Below are 18,426 nucleotides of genomic sequence, written 5' to 3' on the forward strand. Positions count from 1 at the left end.
CGCTTCTTTCCCATGAAAAGGCTATCTCTGTTTCTACTCATGAGTTTTTTACCAACTCTCCTTACCCACTCCAGCTTCTGGCTTGAACAATCTCCTCTCAATTGTTATCACTCGTTCCCTTTTTACCTACGGTTCAAGTGGAAAGCCATGCAAAAAGTTTTTTTGACAAATAATAAAAAGAACCAACAAAAGAACCAGGTGATGAAAACACGATTGCTAAAGCCAAGAAACCATATATTATTGATTAAAAGCCTTCTCTGAAAAGGAAGATGTTTTCTCCTGAATCCCACCAGATTTCTGGGTTTTGCTGGGAGGACATTCACAATACAAACCATGTATTGTCTGAAAAAGCTGTCCATCAGACCCTACTAAATGCCTCATCGTTTTTCTCTCTGAGCAGACCTCTCCTATTGATCCCAGTCAAACTGGGGGTGGGGTGGTGGGTGGTGGTAACCTCAGATTTATCCCTGGACACCACAAAATAGGAATCCAAGAGACAAAAAAAATTAACAGGGCAAGAAATGATTGTGATACAAGTTCCTACGATCTGCTTTGGTTTTGCATGTTTCTGTTTTTGAGAATGGATTCTTGGGTTTTTCTAACCACTGTGAGCCTGTGGAATAGAGTAGGAGCAAAAACCTTGAGGATAAGGAGCAACTTTGCTTTTCCCGTTAGCTTACTGGATGGAGATATGTAAGGAATTAACAGAAAGGTTGAAGAGCGGCACCTGCAGAGTTTAAAATGTCAGAAAAATATGGAGATGTGCCAACCTTTTCTTGGCTCTTTGTGTTCGTGTCCTTTCAGAGATTCCTCCCCACGTTTCTGGGCTCTATTCTCTAAAACTCACCCTGCTGGCTCGCTGGATGGCTTATAAAAGCTTATTCACCCCCGAGTGGAGTCAAAGCAGGTCTCCAGGGAAACTTCAGTAAATACCTGTACGTTTCAGCCATAATGGGCCCTCTGGGAACTCTTTCCCTATCAAATTAAATACACTCGGGGATCCTACCTAATCAGGGAAGGGACAAGTCTTGCTGACACAGCCAGAGTGCGCAAACAAAGAAGTCAAGACAAATTTAGCTCCATATGACAAGGTTGCATCGCAGAGAAAAAAAGGTACCTGCTCTTTAACCTGAAAGGGCTGTGCTGCGGCTGCCTGAGAAATTAACATTTTGGCAGCTTCAATGAGACGGCAGCTTGTGAGCCCCAGATGTTGGTTTGCCACCGTCGAAGAGGGTATGAAACTGTAGTCCAGCTTTGAAGAAGAAGAGTTGGATTTATATCCCCCCTTTCTCTCTTGTAGGAGACTCGAAGGGGCTGACAAATTCTTTTCCCTTCCCCTCTCACAACAAACACCCTGTGAGGTAGGTGGGGCTGAGGGAGCTCAGAAGAACTGTGACTAGCCCAAGGTCACCCAACTGGCGTGTGTGGGAGTGCACAGGCTTGTGAGTCCCAGATGTTGCTTTGCCACCGTGGAAGAGGGTATGAAACTGTAGTCCAGCTTTGAAGAAGAAGAGTTGGATTTATATCCCCCCTTTCTCTCCTGCAGGAGACTCAAAGGGGCTTACAATCTCCTTTCCCTTCCTCTCCCCACAACAAACACCCTGTGAGGTGGGTGGGGCTGAGAGAGCTCCAAAGAACTGTGACTAGCCCAAGGTCACCCAGCTGGTATGTGTTGGAGTGCAGAGGCTAATCTGAATTCCCCAGATAAGCCTCCACAGCTCAAGGGGCAGAGCGGGGAATCAAACCCGGTTCCTCCAGATTAGAGAGCACCTGCTCTTAACCACTACAGCCACTGCTGCTCCTGAAAAACCTGCCGTTCAGAGCAGATCAATTCCACCGAGGGGCTATCACAAGAAAGGATTCCCTGGACTTCTCAGTAGAAGTTATTTATTATATAGCTGCTTGGGAAGGAACTAGCAACTTCACTGAAAAAAAGAACAGTACATGGATGGGAAGGAGTAAGAACTGTTAAACAGAATTTGAACGACAGAAGAATATCCATTCCGCAAAGGGGCGCAGAAGGATTTTTCGAACTTGCTAAGGGCCCAGGTAGCCCAATCTAGTCAGATCTCAAAAGCTAAGCAGAGTTGGATGGGAGACCATCAAAGGACCCAAAAATTGCAACATATAGAGGCAGGCAATGACACTTTCCACCACTGTTGCATTCAGGGATTCTTGTCTGTCCTTGAAACCTCGTTTGTTTTACTGTACAATCATTTCGTAGAGACAACCGGGAAATTCTGCTGCGCCTCTCACCAATGAACTCAAGAGTCCATGTTGAACACATTCAACCCTCCCCTCCGGCTCTATGTTCTAATGCCAGTTTTGTTTCCAGGACAAGAAGCCTGCCCATCGCTTCAGCTTGATTAAACAGCATTATTTTTTTAAAAAACAAAAATGACTTGGGAAGTATAGGAACTTTTCCAGTACTATTAGAAGTCCCCTTTGCACTATTATGAGGTTCCATTATTATTATTCACCACTCTCTCTTTACCATAATTTTAAAACCACGGGGTCCATACGAAGTACAAGAAAAAAACAAAGGGGTACTCAGCATGCCCATCTGTAATCCGCTTTCAAACTGTGATTGTTACTAAAGCTACTTTAGATCTTGGGTCCATCTCAGATTGGCAGTAGCAAAGAAGACCTCAAGAGCTGCATGAGGTCCCTTTAAGAACATAAGGAAGAGCCTGCTGGATCAGACCAGAGTCCATCTAGTCCAGCACGCTGCTACTCACAGTGGCCCAACAGATGCCTTTGAGAGCTCACATGCAGGATGCGAAAGCAAGGGCCTTAAGAACATAAGAAAGAGCCTGCTGGATCAGACCAGAGTCCGTCTAGTCCAGCACTCTGCTACTCGCAGTGGCCCACCAGATGCCTTTGGGAGCTCACGTGCAGGATGGGAAAGCAATGGCCTTCTGCTGCTGCTGAACGCTGTTAAACTCAGCAACCCCAGGAGAGGTTGTGCTGGTCAAGCAGGTTTACATAGGCTCATTCTGCACATGCAGAATAATGCACTTTCAAACTGCTTTCAGTGCTCTTTGAAGCTGTGCGGAATAGCAAAATCCACTTGCAAACAGTTGTGAAAGTGGTTTGAAAACGCATTATTTTGCGTGTGTGGACGGGGCCATAGAAAAGCTGCCTTATCCAAAGCCAGACAGTTGGTCTGTGTCCCAGTGTGGTCTACTCTGGTCAGCAGTGCCTTTTAATGGGAAATGCCAGGAACCAGATCTACCCCCATGCTCTACCCAGGGTCTGTTGTTGAATTACATCTTTCCTGCCTTCAAGCACACTTTGCTGCCACTGGAAGGGATTCAGTGGGCTTTTGAATTCTGGGCTAGAGGCCAGAACAACTGATTTTTATTCAAGTAAGTCAAACAGACCTGGGTTACCAAACCCGATCTACTGGATTGGGAACCAAGGTGACCAAATAGACTGAAATCAGCGCACTTTGGCTGACGGTTAGTGAACGGACCTCAGAATGATAACCCGCAGTGTGGTTTATGTGTTTCGCACAATAGGATTTCAGAATTTTCTGTGTCAAAAACATCTAGGAAAATATACATCATATAAAAATGTCCTCAAAGCAGCAGGCATTCAGGAAAATGGACCCTGTGGCTTGCACTGTCATATAATAGGGAGCAGTAGTGGCATAGGGGTTAAGAGCAGGTGTACTGTAATCTGGAGGAACCGGGTTTGATTCCCCGCTCTGCCGCTTGAGCTGCAGAGGCTCATCTGGGGAATTCAGATTAGCCTGTGCACTCCCATACACGCCAGCTGGGTGACCTTCGGCTAGTCACAGCTCTATGGCGCTCTCTCAGCCCCACCTACCTCACAAGGTGTTTGTTGTGGGGAGAGGAAGGGAAAGGAGTTTGTAAGTCCCTTTGAGTCTCCTGCAGGAGAGAAAAGGGGGATATAAATCCAACTCTTCTTCTTCTAATGGAAAAGTATGCAAAAACGGATTTGGCGGGGGGGAACAAAACACATTTAATGGCAGGACTGAGGCCACTCCATAGTTATCATTAGTTTAAAGCATTATTGATGAAGGATTATCCAAGCCAATTCTGTGCTAGGTTCTTTTGCATTATGCTCATTTCCAACTGACATGAGGAATATATTTCAGAGGGGAGAGAAAAGGGCTTCTAATCCCTTAATTCATACCTGCCTCTAGAGTAACATATTAACTAGTGCATTATTCTGCCTTCAAACTAGTTCAGAGCAGGGTCTGTTGCCCACCCCCCAATAGACTACTCTTTGATCTGTAGTAAATTGGTATCCTACGTCACACTCCTGTACTTTTGGCTGAACATTAAATCCTGGGATAGAAACTTCTGAGAAATATTTATATCGACATTACAGTGGAACACCTCTGGTTTGGCCCCTGGCTTTCATACCCATTGCAGTTTCTCTGCAGACCAGTATGGCAAACTCCAGCAAACTGGTTTAAGTTTTTGGTCAGGCTTGCAAGGGATCGGGCAGGCCAAGAGAGAAGGAATGATGTAGATTTCTCACCGAATCCTTCCAGAAGGACTTCCCTTTTGAAATTAAAAATCAGTCTGTGGACTAGGGTGCTGTGTGGTTTCCGGGCTGTATGGCCGTGTTCTAGCAGCATTCTCTCCTGACGTTTCGCCTGCATCTGTGGCTGGCATCTTCAGAGAATCGGAAACCACACAGCACCCCAGTGATTCCGGCCGTGAAAGCCTTCGACAATACATAGTCTGTGGGCTGTTCAGGGTTATGTTTGCATTGCATCAAGCAACTCAAATAGCTGATGGCAGTTGCATATTGCACAGAATACAATTTCCTGTTGATCAGACGATCAGCTGGGAGTCGTGATCTTATCCACACCACCCCTCAGCAAAATAACTATCCAGTGAAGTTGCAAATGGAGCTGGCCAAAGACAGAAGCTATGCTTTTGATCTCTGGGTTGCAAAACAGAGAGAAAGAACTAGTTTCTCTTCCCTTCCTTCCAAGCTGGGCAGGAACAAAAGCAATGTTTTTAATGCCTGCATGGCAAAAGGGTAGAGGAGAAAGCACTAGTTTCCCCCCCTCTACTCCAAGCTGGGAAAGAGGGAGGGAGGGAGGGAGAGATGCAATGCTCGTAATCTCTGCATTGCAAAAGGGCGTGAAGAAAGAGCTAGTACCTCTCCTTTTCTCTTAAGCCCAAGATGACCTCTTGGGATGGGGAGAAGAGAAGGGAAACCAGCTGGTGTTATGATCCCCCTCCCCACCACCCATGTGCTAAAATTTAATGGGCAGCATTAAAGTTTCCAGGATGGCAGAAGAACCTGACCTTTAGTTGATCAACTGGGAGCCTGCTTCTGACATTCCCCTTCCCCTCCCAAAATCTGCTGGACACAGAGCAAAATTTCACCAGCAGAAGATCAGAAGCAGACTCCCAGCTGATCTCTCATAAGTTGAGAGGGGCTGCTGATGCTGCAAGTAGCTTGTTACTGTAAATAAACACAAAAAGGTTGCAAACAGCTGAACGATAAACCTGATCAGCACCAGTGAACGGCAAGTGAGCCAATCTGGCAGTTGTTTGAGCCAGTTTTCTACAAGGAAGTCCACAGACAAGCTGAATGGACAGGGTAGGCAATGATTCTGTAGAGCACAGCAGAAGCGTGGTCAGGATCAGGCCAGAAGTAAAAAAAATCGCAAGGCAGTTCACAGCAGAGGCAGGTACCAGAATCAGAAGAAAAACAACACTGCACTTACCTGTAACTATTCATGGAGTGGTATTCTGTGCAGGTACACATGGGACTGTGTACGTGCAGGCCTGCTGCAGAGAAGAGTAGTAAGCTTTTCTCTGCATTCCTGCATTGCCCAACTGCTCCCTTCCCCTCGGCCCCTTCCGCACATGCAAAATAATGCGTTTTCAAACCACTTTCACAACTGTTTGAAGTGGATTTTGCTATTCCGCACAGTTTCAAAGAGCACTGAAAGCAGTTTGAAAGTGCATTATTCTGCATGTACAGAACGAGCCCTCCCCTTGAAGCTGAGGACAGGAAACTTTCCTGCCAAAACAAGGGCGGAGGAGGAGGGAGTGATCACCTCTGTTCTCCAATCGCCGCCTTGGACCAAGTCCTTCAAATAGGTAGGTACACCCATACTGGTAACTGCTAGAGTGGGGAGGAGTGTTCTGCATGCACAGAAGATTGGGCAAGCAGTTTTTCATGCAATTCAAATAGTACACAGACCAAGATGTTCTGGAGCTATTGGCTCCAAAGTTCTGAGTTCAAGGCACCAGTGTACTTTTTTTTTTACCTTCAAAGAAGTCTTCCAACAGCCATTAATCTAACAAAGAAACCCTGCAAATAGACTAAGGATCCTCTGCAAATTTTAACAAGGATTTGAGGGGAACATCTTGGGGTGAACAGATAGCTCATTCAAGAGTTCTGTCCAGATCTGTAGAACTTTTCAGGACTGCACAGTATGAACGGAGTGTGTCCTTGAGAATATAGCACACCACTTTCTCCTGTAGCTGTCAACAATGGTGGAGAAACCTGTCTTGTACTGAGGTCTGACCCTGATTACTGCTTTTTTCATTAGGCAAACCACCGTATACCTCTAAGGAAGCCCAGGAGTCTCTGTAATACAATCTGTAAATTACTGACTAATGCTGAGGTGCACATTAAAAGGAAATTAAGCAAAACAACCTAAATTTTATGCTCCTTGAACTGTGGACTTAAAGATTTGGAGAACATTTCCTAGGGAGGTAAGTGTTGAGAGGGCAGGTAGCAGGGTCGCTCAATCTTATTTATTTATTTATTTTATTTATAATTAGTCTTGTATACCGCCCTTCCCCCGAAGGGCTCTGGGCGGTGAACAACATGATAAAAACAATAATTACAATACCCCCATTAAAACAGATTAATAACAATGCATTGCAGTGGCGTCCAACATAAACACAGACTTCATAAATCCACCCTGGAAAAACAAAACAGAGAAGTGAAGAACCCAGGAAGTAAAGGGGGAAAAGGAGAAGGGAGGGGCGGGGCGCACCTCAGCAGCCGGCCTCCCCAAACGCCCGGTGGAACAATTCGGTCTTACAGGCCCTGCGGAATCTCCAAGGTCCCCAGAGGGCCTCGGCTGGGCTTGGGTGGTAAGGCAGGTTCCACCAGGCAGGGGCCAGGGCTGTAAAAGTCCTGGCCCGGGTAGAGGCCAGCCGCATCATCGAGGGGCTAGGGACCACCAGCAAATTGGCCTCTGACGAACGTCTTCTGTGGCAGTGGTAGAATGTCAGACCCCGGGTCTGAAAATAATAGAAACCTGTAGAGTTGATCCAAAGTCTTTATTTCGAAGCGTACGGTAAACATCAGCAAAGACGATTCTGAAGATCCCGCGCCAATCGCAAAGCTCCCCGCCCCCCCTGTAACCAAACTATCCCTAGAACAAAGCATAAAAGAGCTGGGAACATTTCACACTTGATAAGCGGCTGCTCTTCCTGACTTCAAGGACGCAGACAGCGGGAGCACAATAACTGGACACCTGCAGAGAAGAAAGCCTCACAGTTCCCTTGCAAATGGCCGCCATCTCCAACTGTCCGGCTCAGGCTACAATCTGCTTCATTGTCTGTTGGTACTTGAAGCACTGGTAGGAGGAGATGGGGGCTCATGTCATTGCATTCTGCAAATTCTAGTACAGGGGTCTGCAACCCGCGGCTCCGGAGCCGCATGCGGCTCTTTCAGCCTTATACTGTGCGAGGCCTGGAGGTCGGAGGGTAGCGTGGGCGTGTCCCTCCAGAGCAGCCGCCATCCCCCCTCTGCCCCGTGGAGCAGACGGCTGCCTGCTCCGTGGGGCAGAGGGGGTTTCCCTGTCCGGTGGCTCTGCCTCTCCGGCTCGGTAGATCTTCGGGGCCATGTAAAACGGGTCCAAATGGCTCTTTGGGTGGTAAAGGTTGCTGACCCCTGTTCTAGTACATCCCATGATGTCACTTTCAGCTTTCACTGGAAGTGAAACTAGCACACCAATGCACCAATTCCTGCCCCTTTGCTGGTGGCAGCCTAGTAACCCTAGCAGTTAGGGAGATAGAAAACCAGCTGACAAGCCGACTTGCTCACATTGTGATTTTGTGTCTTCAGTTTCTCCTTTACCAACAAGAGACAAATGGCTGTTTATAACCTTGTGGTTAGAGATGTGAAGGCCAGGGTGGGGGAGAAACAAACATTCAAGAAAAGGGGGGGTTGCCCCCAAAGGACCCCCCCCCCCCACACACATATTTTTAACGGCAGAAAAATTGGAAAATTTGGTCCCACACTGAAAAAGCTCATTTGACATATTTTTTCTTTTAGAAATGAATAAAACACTTCTTAAGGTGAGATTTTTCACACTTGAAATATACAGAATGGAAAAGTCTGCGGCCTTTATCAATTTCTCCAGAAGAACTTCGAGATGTACTGAAACAAGTTCCTAGTAAATATTTTCCTCTGAGTGAGAAAAACCTTTTCTTAAATCATCCCAAATGACCAACATGAAAAAGTCTGCGGACTCTCTCAATTTTTGCAATGAAAAATACTGAGGAATTCGGGGGAGCACTGGAGGAAAAAACCCCAATTATGCACAAACACACACATACATTTTCAAAAATGTTTTTTTTGGTTAAAATGTGAATAATTTTGGCTATAATTAATATGTTATGATGTGTTTAATGGTAATAGATTATGAAAGATATTGGTGTTTTCAGTGTTCAGAGTTTAGCTTAATAATCCAAGATGCTGGCAGCCCTATTTATTGTGACTCTTCTTAAATAATACATGTTCTTTTGTTTCCTACCTTCAAGTTTTATTTTACCCCCACCTCTCAGATGGGGAAAGTAAAGATATAATGGCACCATAAGGTACAGAAGTTTGCAACTCTTTCTCAATGATTAGGTATACTTTCCCGTTTTCTGATTGAAACAAAGGCATTTTTTACTTTCAAATGCCATCAACTGGCCAAACAATACAGTGCTATATGCTAAGTTATAAATGATTCATTTTATGTTGTTGAATCAGTAAAAGAAGCTTAGGGCTAGACAGGGGAGCAAGTACTGCATATACTTCAATTTTCTCCCAAATGTCCATTCTTTCTCTTGAAAAAAGAACCTTTCTTCTGACTTGAAAATTTCCAATATTTTTACATCTCTGCCTTGGGTATCACTTCTACAGGATTTCCCGCATAGAAAACTCTTTACCATCCATATAACACTCACCAGCCTATGAAACCTAGAGTGAAAAAGCGACACATTTATTGTATACATCGATAACACAAAATTTAAGTATTTCTCCATTTGATATTTCTTCACCCTTCGCACCTTAATTATTTAGAGGCTATATGAAAAAGGCGCATTTTATACACACAGGAGCTAGTAAGAAAGAGAGACTTGCCTTCTGGAATACTTGATAGTTGGATTTCGACCAAATGTCAAGCTGTAGGGGGAAATAAAACATTCAGTAATACTAGGAAATCCACCTTCCTGTAATCTTTCTGTTTAACCTTTGTTAAAAAGATATTACCCATTTAACCAATAGGTTCTGAGTAGTGCTGTTCAGAATCCACATAACCCAGGCTAAAAAAATCATACTTAAAATTATTTTCTATTCACTTTAACATACAAAAAATGTTTTACAACATCCAAACTAACCCCAAAATCCATCTCAGCCAAAAGTCTGCCTAATTTTTCAACTGCTGATGAACCTACTATCTCACCTGTTTAAATAATAAACAAAGTCTGGAGCACCTTCCTTATGAGGAGAGGCTGCAGCGTTTGGGACTCTTTAGTTTGGAGAGGAGACGGCTGAGGGGGGATATGATTGAAGTCTATAAAATTATGCATGGGGTAGAAAATGTTGACAGAGAGAAATTTTTCTCTCTTTCTCACAATACTAGAACCAGGGGGCATTCGTTGAAAATGCTGGGGGGAAGAATTAGGACTAATAAAAGGAAACACTTCTTCACACAATGTGTGATTGGTGTTTGGAATATGCTGCCACAGGAGGTGGTGATGGCCACTAACCTGGATAGCTTTAAAAGGGGCTTGGACAGATTTATGGAGGAGAAGTCGATCTATGGCAGGGGTAGGGAATCTGCGGCTCTCCAGATGTTCAGGAACTACAATTCCCATCAGCCTCTGTCAGCATGGCCAATTGGCTGGTAGGGGCTGATGGGAATTGTAGTTCCTGAACATCTGGAGAGCCGCAGGTTCCCTACCCCTGATCTATGGCTACCAATCTTGATCCTCTTTGATCTGAGATTGCAAATGCCTTAGCAGACCAGGTGCTCAGGAGCAGCAGCAACAGAAGGCCCATGCTTTCACATCCTGCACGTGAGCTCCCCAAGGCACCTGGTGGGCCACTGCGAGTAGCAGAGTGCTGGACTAGATGGACTCTGGTCTGATCCAGCTGGCTTGTTCTTATGTTCTTAATATAAAATAGCTCAAAACTAACAATGAAGAAGAGGAGGAAGAGGGGAAGAAGGAGGCTGAGTTTGGATTCATACCCCCCCCCCCCCGGTCTTCTCTCCTGTAAATAGACTCAAAGGGACTTACAAACTCCTTCTACTCCCCACAACAGACACCTTGTAAGACTGGTGGAGCTGAGAGGGTTCCGAAGAACTGTGACTAGCCCAAGGTCACCCAGCAGGAATGTAGGAATGGGGAAACAAATCTGGTTCACCAGATGAGACTCCGCCACTCACGAGGAGAAGCGGGGAATGTAACCACTACTGATATTGGTGCAAGTCCCAGTATAAAACCATGGCTAATGCTAACGAGGGTTTGTTCTTAACCAGAATTTTTAACTACCAATGAACCTTCTTTAGAATTAAGCAGGGTTAACATCTGTGTTAATATAACCTTTTCCTATAGTTAACGTTGACTGGGATTTGTGCCGAAACTGGGACGGGAAGCAACGTCAAGCCCTATAACCTGTTAGCAATCCTTTAAGCATAATTCAAGGCTTAGTGGTCAGAGCATCTCCCTGGCATGGAGCAGGTCCTTGGTTCAATCTGGGGCATTGCCAGTTAAAGAAATGCGGCAGAAAGTGATGTAACAGACCTCCACCTGAAATGATGGAGAGAGGCTGTGATACCACAATTGAAGGACAGCCCCAGCTGGGCACATTCAGTAAAATAGTTCTGAGACTGAACTCTCAACCTTGACATTGCCGCCCCTCTCCACATGCACAATAAGGGGACTGATAGGTCATGGGAAAATAGGTAGCCTGGTCCTAGGCCAGTGGCGTAGCGCCCATGGGGCCGGGGGCGTGCAACACCCTGGGCGGAGCAGTGGCAGAAGTGTGGCCGGGCCATCGAGTGGGCATGGTGGGGTGTGGCGTTCCAGGGCGGGCAACGCTGTGGCAGGGGCGTTGGGCACACATGCACACACACCCCGGGCACGGTTTCCTCTTGCTTCACCTCTGTCCCAGGCTGCCTGCAAGGGGACTGATTCTGCCCCAGTACTTGCACTGAAAGAGCCAGAGGAGTGAAATAGTTTGGACTAGGATCAGGGATACCCCTATTCTGCCATGGAAACTTGCTCGATGACCTTGGGCCAATCACACACTGTCATATTTGGATGGGAGACCTCCAAGGAATACCAGGGTCATGACACAAGAGGCCGACAATGGCAAACCACCTATGAAAAGTCTACAGGGCTACCATTAGTCAGTTGTCACACACACACACACACACGCGCACGCACGGACGTGTACCAAATCAGCCAGAGGCCTGGCAGACAGCTTTGCCTTGTTCTACTAAGAAAAGAGTACACGGGCGTCCCAGAACCTTCCTGGAGTAAAATCTGTCGCGCAGATAGATTTTTCAGTACAGCCACTGTATAAAAACATGCAAACAAGCCCTCTCGGGCAACCACACCTCCTCCCAGGCAGCGAGATCGCTTCAATTCATTTGGAACAGATTGTGCTGACCCATGTGAATATTTAACATCCTCGGAACTGTGTCTACAGAAGAGCATCTCTCCTAAAGCATTCCTTGGCACTGTTCTTGTGTCCACAAAATAAGCAATTCAGTGACAAGCGACACAGAAAACAGTTTGCTGAATTAAGCCAGAAAGCTTGCCTATGGGGACCAGACAAAATGCCCCCTCCCTTTTGAATACTGCAAAAGGTGGGGAGATCTTTGTGAAGCAGAAGTTAAGGTCACGGCATATTCTTAAACGTCTGCATTTTAGAGGTAGGCTACGTTTCAGGAGGAACAAAAATAACATGTTTCGACTCTAAAAGGGCAGGAAACAAAACTTTTAACTAGGTTTTCGAATTTAGCGGGGAGTAGATATTTTGGAAGGTTTTGGAAGATAGTGGGGAGTAGATAGTTGTTGAAGCAGCGGATTTACTCGAAGTAGACCACCTTGCAGGATGCAATGTAGACAAGAACTGACAGACACACAGTCACCAGTGCAGTTCTATTTATTGCTATCTACTGACAAAGTGCTTCGCCAGACCACAGGTGTTTTCAGGCACACATCACACTGCTGTCTGTGCTAACTACATACAAAAGTGGTACCAATCAGGTGCTCTTACCTTATCAGGTTTTGCACACGGTACATGTCGTGCACTCAGTCCTAATTTGCACACGGCACCTGCTAGAAGGAGGGTCCAGCTGTCATTTAGATTTTGCTCATCTAAACACATGTTCTGACAATAGTTGCAAATGCACTCCTAAGTAACATTAAAAATATCGTATGGACTGTATCCCGTTACCCCGAATATAAGACATCCCCTGAAAATAAGATGTAGTAGAGGTTTTGCTGACAAGCGAAATATAAGGCATCCCCCGAAAGTAAGACGTAGCCAAGTTTTTGTTTGGAAGCATGCCCGACAAACAGAACACAGAAAAATAAGACATCCCCTGAAAGTAAGGCATGGCACATCTTTGGGAGCGAAAATTATTATAAGACACTGTCTTATTTTTGGGAAAACATGGTAGTGGCAATGCTATGATAAGTCAGGGATAGATCAAGAACAGCTTTCAAGAGCCAGGCCATCTCCACAAAAATCAGTGACTGCCTGTCTGTCCCTGTTTGATTCCAAAATCTCATGCATTCGCTCTCGTTTTATCTCTCCTGTTCGGGCGGTTTCTCAGTTTAAAAATGTTACTATATTTGAAGTTCATTTAGTTAACTTATACCCCGCCATTTTCCCCAACAGGGACTTAAAACAGATTTGCCTCATTCTTCTCTATCCTCACAACAATCCTGCGAGGCAGGTTAGGCTGAGAGCGGACGACTGACCCAAGGACCCCGCCCCCCCCAGCAATCTTCCATGACAGAGCAGGGATTCAAACACGGGTCTCCCGGTTCCAAATCCAAATAATGCGGCGTGTTTGTTTCTAGATTGCTCTGGGCAGGGGCGGAGCAAGGGGGAACTGTGCCCGGGTCTCCCTGTGGCCCTGCCAGGCCCCCACCCCAGAACGCCCCCGCCATGCCCCCACATGGGCGCGTACCTAGTGCATAGCGCCCCCCACGTCCCCTTGGTGCTACGCCACTGGTTCTGGGTGGCCTGCTCATATCTTCCCAGACATAGGACTACTGTAGGTCACAGACTGACGATATGCGTCTTCATGAGGAGAGCCCTGCCTGTGTAGTTTGAACCATGCAGAACTCCCAGAGAGTGGCAACTATAAGAACTATGCCACTCAAAGTAACAGAGCCAATGCAGCATAGTGGTTAGAGTGTAAGAATAGGATCTGGGAGACACAGTATCAAGTCCCGACTATGCTACGGCAGGCTGATTGGTAAACCTCAGGTCAGTCTCTGCCATTTAAGCTTAACCTACTGCACAGGGTTGTTGTGAGGATAAAAAGGACAGAGGGAGGCTAATGCTCGGTGTGCGAGCAGTGATGGGATCCAAAAATTTTAGTAACAGGTTCCCATGATGGTGGGATTCAAACTGTGGCGTAGCACCAATGGGGCTGGGCGGGGCACAACGGGGGCGTGGCCGGGCATTCCGGGGGTGGGGCATTCCTGGGCAGGGCTGGAAATGAATGTACGCAGGCGCAGGCTGCCACGGACGCCGGTGCACCTCCTGCTAGACTGCTTCAAGTTCTGCGCGCTACTGCGGAGAGGAGGGGCGTAACTAAGGCAAAAATCACGTGGCAAAATCACCAATTAGCAACCCCCTCTCGGCACACACAAATAATTAGTAACCTACTCTCGGGAACCTGTGAGAACCTGCTGGATCCCACCTCTGCGTGCGAGTATCGAAACAGAAAAATAAAAACGTGCTCCAATCTGTGCAGACTGAGGCTCTGAGCCTCTGGATGTTCTGAGCCGGGGGAGAAAGTTGACACACCTGTCCATAAAAATAATCGAGATGTGTCCGGCACACACACACACCCCTTCCCACCAGCCAGATCTGGCAATTTGAGAAGCATGGCTTCACCCCAGATTAAGTCTCTCTGTCATTCCTTTTACAAGAATCAACTCTCGTGGAGAAAGAATAATGTCTGGACGCAAACCAAATGACCACTGAATGATAATTCTTTGGCATCAGGGGCTAAAGAGCCCCTATGTGGTTAAATTCTTGCAATTTTCAGTGGCCTTCAAGGTCCTGGAAGTAGCGACAGGAACCATATGCAAGCCGCGCGGCCCCCCTCCTCCACAAAACCAGACACATGAGACGGGTGTGCTAAACAATGCATTGTTGCGGGTCTATTATTCTTCAACTTTTCACTTTCAATCAAGACACACATTTGTAACTAAAAAGCTGCTGAAAGCACAATTTCAAGGCATCCTCTGCATGCGAATTAAATTGCGCCCCCCCCCTCTCTCCCCCTTCCTCTTTCTCCCAGTGCCCCATGCTCCCCACCCACTCCTGGCGCAAGTAACAAGAGGCCATTTTCTGAAGGTCGTCTGAGCGATTTCAAAGGCGGTAACAAATCAAAATGTTCCCTGCATCTAATATCAAACAGGGCTGGTGCCAACACTTATTAGAGAAATCGGATTCAACCCCCCTCCCCTTTACCCAAAGACACACACACCCCGCTTTGAAGTGGAAAGAATGCAGGGATCAGAAATTACTCGAGAGACGGTTCTGACTGTCTTTGAAGCTCTCCTTTGATACCACTATTTCTTCTCCTTACTTATGCTGGGAGGCAAAAAAAACCTGCCTTTTCTTATTGATATGGGGTAATTAATGAAGCCGTAGCATTAACATAAACCAGGTTGCTTAACGGGGCGATTCGACCGGGACTCTGGGGTCCAACCGAGCTATTTGCTCTGGCAGCATTTCAGCTAGCCCACTGCCAAATCTCTGTCATGACCCTCCCCCTATTTCCAGGACTTCCACAAAGCCGGCCAGGACTGGCAAAGAAATGTTACAGCGGTCGTGATTTTTATTAAAATGGTTCCGCTCGAAGCCTGCCCCACGAGGGTTTTATTTGTTTGTTTGGGAACCTGGATGCCACCAGCGGTAACTGCCTGCTATACTTGGACTGTGCTGCAGAAAGAATATGCCCAAAATTAGGGTTGGCCCGATGCCACCAGTACCAACTGCTACATGGCTAATTAAAATGCATCAGTCCTGTGGCGGGCCAGAGGAGACTGCAGAGGAATCCAAGCGAGAACTGGCTGAAAAATGGAAAAACAGACATCTCTGGAATTGGCAACAATCGGAATTATTATTTATTTCATTTCGACACCCCCCCTAGTCCAAGCTCTCTGGGCTAATCAAAATATCATAAACAGCTAGTTAAAACTGCAACCTCTCTCCCCCAGGAGAGAGATGCATTGTGCAATAAAGCAATCTAGCATACACCGTAAGCCTTTCGAGTAACTACTGTACAATACAAACGTTGTTAGGTGTCATTAGCCATTGCCTATCTTCAGTTTGGCAAGAATAAATCATTATTACTTTACCCTGCTGCCCCTTGTAGCTGGAACTCTCCCTCAGGACATCTACGTGGTACACCTCTCTCCAAAACTCTACTCAAAACACACATTTCTTACAACACACATTTCTTACAAATGCTTCAGTTACTACTCCAAATACCAAAGCAACATATGTATCTGGAATTACCTCTGTTCTTCTCACCAAAGTGGTGTCGTCCCCAACTATCAAATTTGTCTACTTTCCAGCTTTTGGGGGGCCAGGGGCTTGATTATGATATTATTAACATTATAATATTCCTCCAGAGCTTCACACAAAGTGATAGTATAAGCCTGCTGAATCAGACCCTGCTGGATCAGACCAGAGTCCATCTAGTCCAGCACTCTGCTACTTGCAGTGGCCCATCAGACGCCTTTGGGAGGTCACAGGCAGGATGGGAAAGCAATGGCCTGCTGCTGCCGCTGCCGAGCACCTGGTCTGCTAAGGCATTTCCAATCTCAGATCCAGGAGGCTCAAGATTGGGAACCAGAGATCGACTTCTCCTCCATAAATCTGACCAAGTCCCTTTTAAAGCTATCCAGGTTAGTGGCCATCACCACCTCCTGTGGCAGCCTATTCCAAACACTAATCACACATTGCGTGAAGAAATGTTTCCTTTTATTTGTCCTAATTCTTCCCCCCAGTATTTTCAATAGATGCCCCCTGGTTTTAGTATTGTGAGAAAGAGGGGGGAAAAATCTGTCTGTCAACATTTTCTATCCCATGCATAATTTTATAGATTTCAATCATATCCCCGCTCAGATGTCTCCTCTCCAAACTAAAGAGTCCCAAACGCTGCAGCCTCTCCTCATAGGGAAGGTGCTCCAGTCCCTCAATCATCCTCGTTGCCCTTCTCTGCACTTTTTCTATCTCTTCGATAAGGGCACGGCAATCCTTGCAGTTTTATTATCAATTCCTTTCCTAATTATCCCCAGCATAGAGTTTGCCTTTTTCACAGCTGCCATGCACTGAGTTGACATTCCCATGGAACTATCAACTAAAACGTCCAAATCCCTTTCCTGGTCTGTGACTGATAGCACTGACCCCTGTAGTGTGTATGTGAAGTTTTGATTTTTTGCCCCTATGTGCATCACTTTACATTTTGCTACATTGAACTGCATTTGCCATTTCTTTGCCCACTCACCTAATTTATCAAGGTCCGCTTGGAGCCCTTTGCAATCCTTTGCGGTTCTCACCACCCTACATAATTTGGTATCACCCGCAAAGTATGGAATAACTAAGTCATGCAACAACTGGCAAAACAGAGGGAAGACAGCAAGGTTTTCTTTTTATTTCAAGCGTGCCATCATCCCAAGAACCATCCGTGTGTCTTCAGTGGCAACCAATCACTGCTCAAATTAATGCCCACAAAGCACTGAAAGAGCGCTCATGGGTGTCACGCGCCCCTTTCCCCATGGGCGCTACGCCACTGGTGTAGGACCAGGCTACCCATTTTCCCATGAGCCTTTTAACCTACGGCCTTGACCTGCGGAATATCAGCCCAGGAAGTCTTATTTATGCTTGTTTGTTGATGGTTTCTTAGACTATAGATTTGTTTATGATTCTTATGATTGTTTATGATTCTTTTCGCAAGCTGCTTTGGGTCCCCGATGAATAAAGAAGTAGAGAAGGAATTAGGATTTATATCCTGCTTTCTTCAACAATTTGGAGTCTCAAAGTGGCTTACAAACTCTTTCCCTTCCTCTCTCTTCCTGTGAAGTAGGTGGGGATGAGAGAGTTCTGTGAGAACTGTGATTGACCCAAGCTCACCAAACGGGCTTCATGTGGAGCAGCGGAGAAAACAAACGTGGTTGTTGTGGGTTTTCAGAGCTGTGTGGCCGTGGTCTGGTAGATCTTGTTCCTAACGTTTCGCCTGCATCTGTGGCTGGCATCTTCAGAGGTGTTTCGCAGTCTGTTACACACCAATGTGGTTCGCCTGATTAGAATCCGCCCCTCTTAACCACTATGCCAGGGGTCTGCAACCTGCGGCTCTCCAGATGTTCATGGACTACAATTCCCATCATGGAACTGTAGTCCGTGAACATCTGGAGAGCTGCAGGTTGCAGACCCCTGCACTATACCATGCGGGCTCTCCAAAATACTAAATAAATGAGTTTCCAGCTCAGTATTCCAGCCTGGTCTAAGACACATCAAGGAAAACTAGCAGGTAAACTAGTGAAATTGTGTGTGTGGGGAGAAGCAGAAGCTCAAGGTTTGTTCCTGTATGGCTGGTGACACAACAGAGATTGTGGTCCCGGGACCACTTCAATAATCAGACTTCCACTTGTATGTAAAAACAGGGGCGGGGATAGAATGATGTTAAAACTGAGGGATGGCAGCCTCCAGGTAGAATCTGGGAATCCCCTGGAATTGCAGCTGATCGCCAGACTACAAAGATCAGTTCCCCTGAAGACAACGGATGCTTTGAGGGAGACTCTATGGCACAGGTGTCAAACTCGTGGCCCTCCAGATGTTATGGATGACAGTTCATGATGCTGATGCTGGCAGGGGATGATGGGAACTGTAGTCCATAACATCTGGAGGGCCGCGAGTTTGACACCT

The 18,426-nt window shown here is 46.3% G+C and overlaps 1 protein-coding gene across 1 annotated transcript in view; it reads right to left on the minus strand.

Annotated features, from left to right (window-relative positions):
* The window catches only part of LOC125441544 (mediator of RNA polymerase II transcription subunit 27-like), a 136,315-nt gene that overhangs the window by 28,135 nt on the left and 89,754 nt on the right, over positions 1-18,426 (minus strand). Inside the window, exon 4 of the mRNA XM_048512153.1 lies at positions 9,370-9,411. Within this exon, the coding sequence (XP_048368110.1) occupies positions 9,370-9,411 (42 nt within the window). The remainder of the gene's footprint in view (positions 1-9,369; positions 9,412-18,426) is intronic.

This window comes from Sphaerodactylus townsendi, linkage group LG12, assembly GCF_021028975.2.
Source record: "Sphaerodactylus townsendi isolate TG3544 linkage group LG12, MPM_Stown_v2.3, whole genome shotgun sequence".
Taxonomy (NCBI): domain Eukaryota; kingdom Metazoa; phylum Chordata; class Lepidosauria; order Squamata; family Sphaerodactylidae; genus Sphaerodactylus; species Sphaerodactylus townsendi.